Source organism: Chrysochloris asiatica, unplaced genomic scaffold (assembly GCF_000296735.1).
Source record: "Chrysochloris asiatica unplaced genomic scaffold, ChrAsi1.0 scaffold00073, whole genome shotgun sequence".
In the NCBI taxonomy this organism is placed as follows: domain Eukaryota; kingdom Metazoa; phylum Chordata; class Mammalia; order Afrosoricida; family Chrysochloridae; genus Chrysochloris; species Chrysochloris asiatica.
This window is the reverse complement of record NW_006408591.1, coordinates 5,521,621-5,530,992: the sequence shown is the minus strand read 5'-3', so window position 1 is coordinate 5,530,992 and position 9,372 is coordinate 5,521,621. Positions and strand designations below refer to the sequence as shown.

Below are 9,372 nucleotides of genomic sequence, written 5' to 3'. Positions count from 1 at the left end.
CCCCCCCCCCATAAACCTATCTACTGCTTGGCTGAACATTGGGCCACGAAGATGAGTTCCTTTCCAGACCTGAAGGGTGGTCGAAGGCCATAGTTTCAGGTTCCTCCAGTGTCATCCTGACCAGTGAACCCAGTCTCTCTCTCTCACTTTTTAAAAATAATTTTGAGTTTTGTTCCACATTTTATTCCATTTTATCCAGGACCTTCTAATGTGATCCCTTTTAGAGCAGTTGGTAGTGGTAGCCTAGTTTTTCTGATCTCAGAGTCATGGAGACTGATGTTCATGTGTTCCATTAACCTATTGGACTAATTGATTCCAAACCTCATCTTATCATTCTTCTTTCTTCCACACATGGAGAAGCCAATAGCTGAATCTTAGATAGCCATTCATGAGTTTTCAAGATCCTAGACTCTACTCACCAAAGTAGGATGTAGAACATTATCCTTGTGGATTATGTTATTCCAATTGACCATGGTGTCTCTAGAGACTATGGCTCTGAGCCCCTAGATCCAGCAATATACTGCCTTAAGATGTTTGATAATATCAAGGAATCCTTTATCATTTTGCCAACTGTTTGTTCCACCACATTCATAGTTGTGTTTACAGGAGAGGTAAATACTCATTTTCAAATATACTCTTTCAAACTCACGTATTTGTGAGATATATAAATATACATATATGGAGTCCTGATGTGTAGGGTCAGCACTGGACTACAAGGTCGCTTTGAACTTCACCAAACTCACCAGCTGGTTTGACTCACCAGTCAGTTGGAACCTCACCAAACTTTCCAATTGCTCCTCTGAAACCTTATACAGAGTTGCTATACAGAGTCAGAACTAACTTGATGGTACTGAACAACTATGCATGTATGTATATATAGTTAATATCCCACTCTTCCTCCCTTATTAATTGTTAATATCCCACTCCCACTCATCCTCCCACTCAGTCTATATTTGTTTTGTTTTTGATAGAAGATATGAAAGAAGGGTGGATAAAATTGCCCCATCAATGGACAAGATGGAGTCATCAGAACAGTATCTTTGGACTCACCCCTGAATAGAGCTGAATAATTGACAGCATGTTAAACCTCATCCTTGCCTTTGATAAATGAGATAAGTTAGAAATGAAGATAGCTATACTTTCTCTTTCTCCACGTCACAGCTTCATGGTGTTGCGTAAATATTCATAGTATAAGGAATTTCTTGAAAACATTTTTCTTATAGTATATTTCTTAGGTTAATTTATTCCTTGACAATTAATGGTCTTAATTGAGTCTATACAAGGAGTCATAATTTTACTTATGTTAAATAGCCTGATCACCTCACTCTACCAGCACCATGTTCCCACCTCAGTATGTGAAGATCCCCAATAGTGTGTAGAAACAGATTGCCACATCTTTTCTCCTGTGGAGCAGTCAGTGGGTTCACACTGCTGATCTTTTGGTTCGTGGCTGAGTTTTTAACCACTGCACCACCAGGGCTCCTTCATGGATAAGATGAGCTTCATCCAAAGAAAACTCATCAAACGTTTCTATTCCAGAAATCCAAGAGTACTATATTTGTATTTTCCTTTTAGGGAAAATAACTATTACTTTGTTGTTTTCCAATTTCATTAGAGCCTGTACTTGTATATTATCCTATTGTAGTAACAGAATGCTATAAAACCCAACTCTGTGCACTAGTTTAACAACTTTTTCCCATATATTTTATCTCAGTTACCCAGGATTATTTGATGTAACTATTGTGTTTAGTTCTTCAGTAGAGTTAATGTCAAAAAGTAACAAATGGAGGGGCCAGAACTCAAATAATTTGCCTCAGTATGCAGTGTTTTTTCTGAAGGCCCTGACTGTCAAGAGGGCTGGCAACAATGCTCCCTGTCTTACCTCTAGCTCCAGTAATGGCACCATGCCAGACACACCATGGGTGTTCAATAAATACATTTCCAATTTTGACTGAATGAATACATAAATGAATCTGTGGTCTTCAGGATTCATGTAATCCATAGAAAAAGTAATGAGGCCCTCTGAGATTAAATGAATTATGGAAGGATCATTTGTTCTAGATTTAGAAAAAAATCCCCTTAATGCCAGTCCACTGTTGCCATTATTTTTATTCTAGTTGTTACTATAGTTAGTTCTGAGATTATAATTCTTCTTAGTATAAGAAAAGTGAGGGGACAATCCTACATATCATCATGCATTTTGGCCAAAGAAATGTTGGGGGAAAAGCCATTTCCCAGGTGGTTAAAGTATGAGTGAACAACCAGGATCACAGCAGAAAATAAACACATTCTGGAATTAATGGTAGATGACCGGGTTCCTATTTCCGTTAGTTTTATGGTCATCTGGTATTGGAACATCACACCCCAAGCTTTAGGCAATATGGTCAAAGTCTGAGTTCAACTTCCATCATTTTGTAATTGTGTGAATTAGAGAAATCTGACAAATGCCTACTTCAGAGAATGCTTGTAAGATTCAATTCAGTAAGTTATTCCCTTCAAAGCCTTGGCATAGAGCATGTGCTGGTAAATGTTCTTTTGTTTACCTAGGATAAATTAAACAAATGTGAAAGCCAGTACCTGGCTGTTCCTTTACATCTAGATCTGTTTCAGCACTCACTTGGTTCAGTTTCTAAAGTTTATAAACCTTAAAAGTTAATTTTAAGAATATATATTTTTACTATTTCCACTAAATAAAATGATACTATAAACCAAACATACAGAAAACATGCCAGTTGGCAGAGATTAATTGGTCAATTATTATGTCCTAGCATACTTTAAAGTTTTATTGCTAAAAAGGTTTTCTATTTGAATTTATAATATGGTGTTAGTAAACTACACTTGAAAGCTATTTATTAGTCTGTCATTTTAACAACCTTCTTTTTGCCTCCTGCATAATTCATGAATCCCAGAACATGGCATCTTTCAAATTAGTATTTGGTTAGGCCCTCAGTTTCCCAAATATCATCAACATCTCTCATTGGATACATTTTCCCTTATTTTATCATTTCAAAAAATTTACCGGAAATTGGTATAACCTGAGTCTTTACTACAACCAGTATGTTGTGCTATTACTAATAACTTATGGCTGCTTATTGTTGTCAGATGCCATGGAGTTGGTTCTAATTAATAGCAACTGCCAAGTCTTAAACCATGCTTACAATTATTACTACACTTGAGTCCATTGCTACCGCTACAGTTCTCATTCATCTCATTGGGAGTCTTCCTCTTTTTAACTGACTTTCCACTTTACCTGATAATATGTCCAAAGTATGAGAGTTGAAGTCTTGCCATCATGGCTTCTAAGAGCATTCTGGCTGAACTAACACAGATTTGTTTTTTGTTCTATCAGTCCATGGTACTTTTGATATTATTCTCCAACACTGTAATGCAAATGCATCAACTTTTAAATAGTCTTACTAATTCATTGTCCAAATTTCACATGCACATGACACTATTGAAAATTTCATGGCTTAGTCCTCAAACTGACATCTTTGCTCTTGAACACTTTAAAGAGGTCTTGTGCAGTAGATTTGCCTAATGGAATATGTCATTTGATTTCTTGACTGCTGCTTCCATGAGTGTTGATAGTGGATCCAAGAAAAATGAAGACTTTTTAAAATTTCAACCTTTTCTCCATTTATCATGATGTTATTTATCGGTCCAATTGTGAGAATCTTTGTATTCTTTACAATGAGGTGCAATCCGTACTGAAGGCTGTAGTCTTTGATCTTCACCAGTAAGTATTTTAAGTGCTCTTCACTTTCTGTAAGCAATCTAGCATTATCTGCATATGACAGGTTGTTAAACCTGATGCCACATTCTTGATATAATCCAGCTTTTCAGAATATTTGCTCAGCATACAATTTAAATGAGTACAGTGAAATAATACATTCCTAGCAGACACCTTTCTTAATTGTAAACCACTCAGTATTCCCTTGCCCTGTTCCAACAACTGCCTCTTGGTCAGTATACAGGTTCCTCTTGAGTACAATGAAGTGTTCTAGAATACTCATTTTCTAAATTGTTGCCCATAGCTTGGCATGAGACACACACTTGAAAGCCTTGGCATAATCAAAAAAGCAAATTTATTGGCATAGATAAGTGAATGTCTCTAGTATTGTATCAGTTTGTTGAAAGGTTTCAATTTATATTCCATCAATTCCTGGAGCTTTGTTCTTTGCCAATGCCTTCAATGCACCTTGCATTTCTTCCTTCAATACCATTGTCTCTTGATCATATGCTATCTCTAAAAATTGTTGACAGGTGTCCATTGATTTTTGGTACAGTGACTCTGTTTATTACTTCCATCTTCTTTTGATGCTTTCTGCATCATTCGTTATTTTGCTCAGAGAATCCTTCAATATTTCAAGTCAAGGTTTAAGTTTTTTCTTTAGTTCTTTCAGCATGAGAAATGCTAATCATGTTCTTCCCTTTTGGTTTTCTAATTCCAGATCTTCACACTTTTCATTACAGTAGTTGATTTTGTCTTCTCAAGCTGCCCTTTGAATTTTTCTGTTCAGATTTTTTGCTTCCTCATTTCTTCCATTTGCTTTAACATCTCTAAGTTGATGAGCAAGTGCTAGAATCTGATTTGACATCTGATTTTTTCTTTTCTTTTCTTCTTAATTACCTTTTGATTTCTTTCTGTATGATACCCTAGATGTCATCCCACAACTCTTCTTGTCTTCGGTATTTAGTGTCTAGTGCATCAAATCTGTTCTTGAGATGATTTCTAAGTTCAGGTGGGATATGTTCAAGGTCGTATTTTGATTCACATTGGTTTGTTTTAATTTTCTTCAACTTCAGCCTGAACTTGCATATGATCAATTGATAATCAGTTTTGCAGTTTGCCCCTGGCCTTGTTTTAGCTGATAAGGATATTTTCCACCATCTCTTCCCACAGATGTAATGAATTTGTTTTCTGAGTATGCCATCTGCTGAGGCCCATGTGCATCATTGTCTTTCATGTTGTTTAAAAAAGGTATTTCAATAATGAAGTAAGTCATTGGCTTGTAAAATTCTGTCATGAGATCTCCAGTATTGTTTCTATCACCAAGGCCATATTTTCCAACTATTAATCCTCCCTCAGAATCCTGGTGGGGTGCTGTGGGTTAATTAGCTGGACTGTAAAGTCATTTGAACTGCAAGGTCAGTGGTTCAAGCTCACAAGACTCTCCTTAGGAACTCTACACAGGGTCACTTGGGTCAGAACTGACTCGATAGCACTTAATAATGACAATAATCCTCCGTGTTTCCAACCTTTTCATTCTAGTCACCAGTACTTATCAATATATCTTGATGATATGTTTGATCCATTTCAGCCTGAAGAAGTTGGTAGAATTCTTCAATTTGATCATCATCGTCCATAGTGGTTAGTGGGTAAATTTGAATAATAGTGGTATTAACTGGTCTGCTTTTAGCTGTATGGATTTTATTCTATCACAGACAGCACTGTACTTCAAGATAGATCCTGAAATGTTCTCTTTGATGATGAATGTGATGCCAGTCCTCTTCATTTTGTCATTCCCTGCATAATAACCATATGATTATCAGGTTCAAAATGGCTGATACCAGTTGATTTCAGCTCACTGTTGTTGCTTAGTGCTGTTGAGTTAATTCTGACTCATGGAAACATTGTGTAAGATTTCTGAGGAGTGGCTGGTTGATTTGAACCACCGACCTTGATATTAAAACTGACATTATGGTTCAGTGCTTATCACACAAGCCACACCAAGACTCATTTCATCTCGCTAATGCCTAGGATATGGATCTTCATGCATTCCAATTCATTTTGGACAACCTACAATTTTCCAAGGAGCTCTGGTAGCGTAGTGGTTATGAATCAGGCTGCGAACCGCAAGGTCAGCAGTTCAAAACTACCAGCTGTTCCGCAGGAGAAAGATGAGGCTTTCTGCTCCCGTAAAGATGTACAGCCTCGGAAACCCTGTACAGGGTCGCTATGAGTTGGAACCAACTCCACAGCACACAACAACAACAACTACAATTTTCCTAGATTCATACGTCATGTAGTATATGTTCTGATTTTTAATGATGTTTACAGCTGTTTATCCTCCCTCATTTTGAATTGTACCCCACCAGCAACTCAAGGTCCTGAAAGATTTACTCCATTCTTGTCTTCAAGGTCAACTCTACTTTAAGGAGGCTTCTCTTCCACATTAGTGTTTTGAGTGTCTTCCTACTTGAGGTGCTCATCTTGTGGCACTATTTGTCGTTGTTGTTGTTGTTATGTGGCGTGGAATCGGGTCTGACTCATAGCGACCCTGAACAGGGTTTCCGAGGCTGTAAATCTTTAGGGGAGCAGAATGCATCATCTTTCTCCCGCGGAACAGCTGGTAGTTTCAAACTGTTGGCCTTAAGGTTCGCAGCCCGAATTCGTAACCACTACTCTACCAGAGCTCCTATTGTGGCACTATTTATGACAATATTATGGTGCTGTTTATCATGTTTCAATATTCAATATTCTAGTTCTATCTCACAGTGTTCCTCTACTGGATTCTTGGCTGAAACCTGTCCACCATGAGTGACCCTGCTGGTGTTTAAAAGACTGGTGACATAGGTTCTAGCATCACAGCAACACACAAATCACCACAGCACAACAAACTGACAGGCACATGGTGAAACTCGTAGCTAGTTTTCACTATATGGGGCATTTTTATGTCCCCTTTAAATTAAGGAACTCCCCTGCTTAACAAAAAAAATGAAATTTTTTTAAATAGGTTACAAATCATGATGGTAGTATTCCTTCCTAACTTTGACCTTTGCAGTGAAGAAACCATCCAAAATAGAAAAGGAGAATTCTATCTGTATAGCAAGCATAATTGTACTTAATTAGCCCAGAATTGAGTTTAGCACAGTTAGCTCTGTACTTGCTCTTGTCTTCTCTAATCTCATCTCCGTCCTCTCACTCTCCAGTCAGTTCCTCAGCCAACACTCACATTTTATCTCACTACCTACAATTGCTAAGCTGTTAAACTCTTATTTGCCAGTACTCTTGTTGTTCTCATATCTATTGCATTGTTGTAAATCACCTCCTAGCTGCATTTATATATTCGTAACTATTCTTTTACCCTATTTATTTTGACATTGCAAATCTTAAGTGATGTCACCTAACTATGTTGTTGTTGTTAAGTGCCATGGAGTGAATTCTGACTAATAGTGACCCTGTATAGGGTTTCCATGGAGAAGTTGGTGGGCTTGAACTGCTGACCTTGTGGTTTGCAGTGCAGCGCTGATAATATTGTGCCACACCAGAAGTTCATCACCTAAATATGTTGTTTTTGTTGTTAAGTACCGTGGAGTTGGTTCCGACTCATAGTGATCCTGCACAGGGTTTCCAAGGCTGTAAATCTTTACAGGAGCCGAAAGCCTCATCTTTCTCCCACAGAACAGCTGGTAGTTTTGAACTACTGACCTTGAGGTTAGCAGCCCGATTCACAACCACTACGCTACCAGAGTTCCTTTAACCTAAATATAGAGGTTGAAATTAGACAAAATTCTGTTTAACTTAGTGGTTGCATACGTGCTTAATAAATTTTAGCTACTATTTTTAGCCTTAGTTTTATCATCATTTTATCTGTCATTATTGTTGTCAGCACAGTGTAAATGTACATATGTGATATGTACTGATATTATATGAAATCTGCTACAATTTAGTGTTTTATGTATTTTTATCAAGAATTTGGACTCTTGGTGTGACACTGTAAGATCAGCACTGAACTGCGAGCCACAAGGTCAGCAGTTCAAACCCACCAGCTGCTCGGGACAACCTATGTGTGTCAGAATAGATCTGTGCTCCAGGGTTTTCAGTGACTGATTTTTCAGAAGTAGATTGTCAGGTTTTTCTTCCAAGGCACCTCTGGGTTCATTCAAAACATCATTAACTATTTGCACCCCTCAAAAATGCCATTGTAAAAGTCTATTATACAATTACAACAATCCTATAGGGTTATTGGAGTCCTGATATGGCACTGTGGGTTAATGCACTGTATGCAAAGTCAGTTTGAACCGTAAGGTGAGTGGTTCAAACTCACCAGCTGCTCCTCGGAAATCCTACACACGGTCGCTATGGGTTGGAACCGACTCAAATAAGGTTATTAGATTTTTAGCAATTTTGATAAATGAAGAAACTGAAACTCATAGTTTAGAGTGGCAGAGTCACAATTCATACTCAGGTATGTATGTAACCACAAAATCATTTCTCTTAATGACTGTCATAAAAAACAAAACCAAGAAACTATCTACCGGAGTGTTTTACATAGTAAACACCAGTAAAGGCATACTGTTTTGATTATGTTATTTGATTCTTCTCCCTTGCAGATGGACCCCCATGAGAACATCTTACTGAGCACTCTGGAGATAAAAAATGAAATGGCTACATCTGAGGCTGTGATGGGACTAGGAGACCCCAGGAGCACAATGCTTGCCTATGATGCCTCCAGCATCCAGTACCGGAAAGCAGGGTTGCCCAGGCATAGTTTTGGCCGAAATGCCCTAGAACGACACGTGGCACAAAAGAAAAGCCGCCTTCGGAGACGTGCGTCCCAACTGAAAATCACCATCCCTGACTTGACTGATGTGAATGCTATAGATCGGTGGTCCCGCATATTCTTCCCAGTGGTTTTTTCCTTCTTCAACATCGTCTATTGGCTTTATTATGTGAACTAAGATATGATGTCCCAAGGGAAGCAAGGACTAGATTCCTCTTCAAACCAGTTGTACAGTCTGATGTTGGACTTGGAAAACACATCAATCCAGGACAAAAGTGATGCTAAAATACCTTAGTTGCTGGCCTATCCTGTGGTCCATTTCATACCATTTGGGTTGCTTCTGCTAAGTAATGAATACACTGAGGTCCTTGTGGTTTTCCAGTTAGATTGCAGGTAATTTGTACACTTGCTGGCAAGATGGATTCTGAGTATTCCACTGTATCTGCTTAGTGTTCTACCTATGTAAGAGGGGGATTCTTTAGAAGATATTCATAGAAGGCTTGGTAGCATTGTCAGTCATTTCCTTTAAAAGTGGTCATATTCAGACACTCCCATATTCATTCCAAAAGTTGACATGCTATTGTGATGGCATTGTGCTTATGAAACATTATCTGTCATATGATGCACACATGCTTACTGGAAGACAGGCTCAACTTGTTTAATTAGGGTGATAAAGGTGCTGATTGAAGATAATTCCCACTGGATTCTGGAAAACTCTCTGGGGACACCACAGGGGAAATCAAAACAGAGACTCAGGAAACCAATTTGGTTCATTTGTGCACAAGACAACTCTGAAGTCTTTCCTTTTGGTATTTAGACAGTGGGAGACTTTTGCATAGTGGCCAAATTTTTTTTTTTTTTTTTT

General features: G+C 38.1%; 1 protein-coding gene across 3 annotated transcripts in view; it reads left to right on the top strand.

Annotated features, from left to right (window-relative positions):
- Positions 1–8,902, top strand: part of GABRB2 (gamma-aminobutyric acid (GABA) A receptor, beta 2) — a 448,146-nt gene extending 439,244 nt beyond the window's left edge. The window contains exon 9 of one of the 3 annotated variants that reach the window (XM_006864929.1): positions 8,338–8,902. In XM_006864929.1, coding sequence (XP_006864991.1) covers positions 8,338–8,685 — 348 coding nt within the window. In that variant the 3' untranslated portion in view covers positions 8,686–8,902. Of the gene's footprint in view, positions 1–8,332 lie in introns of all 3 variants that reach the window. The other 2 variants (XM_006864928.1, XM_006864930.1) reach the window with 2 other exon arrangements.
- The last annotated feature ends 470 nt before the right edge of the window (positions 8,903–9,372 follow it).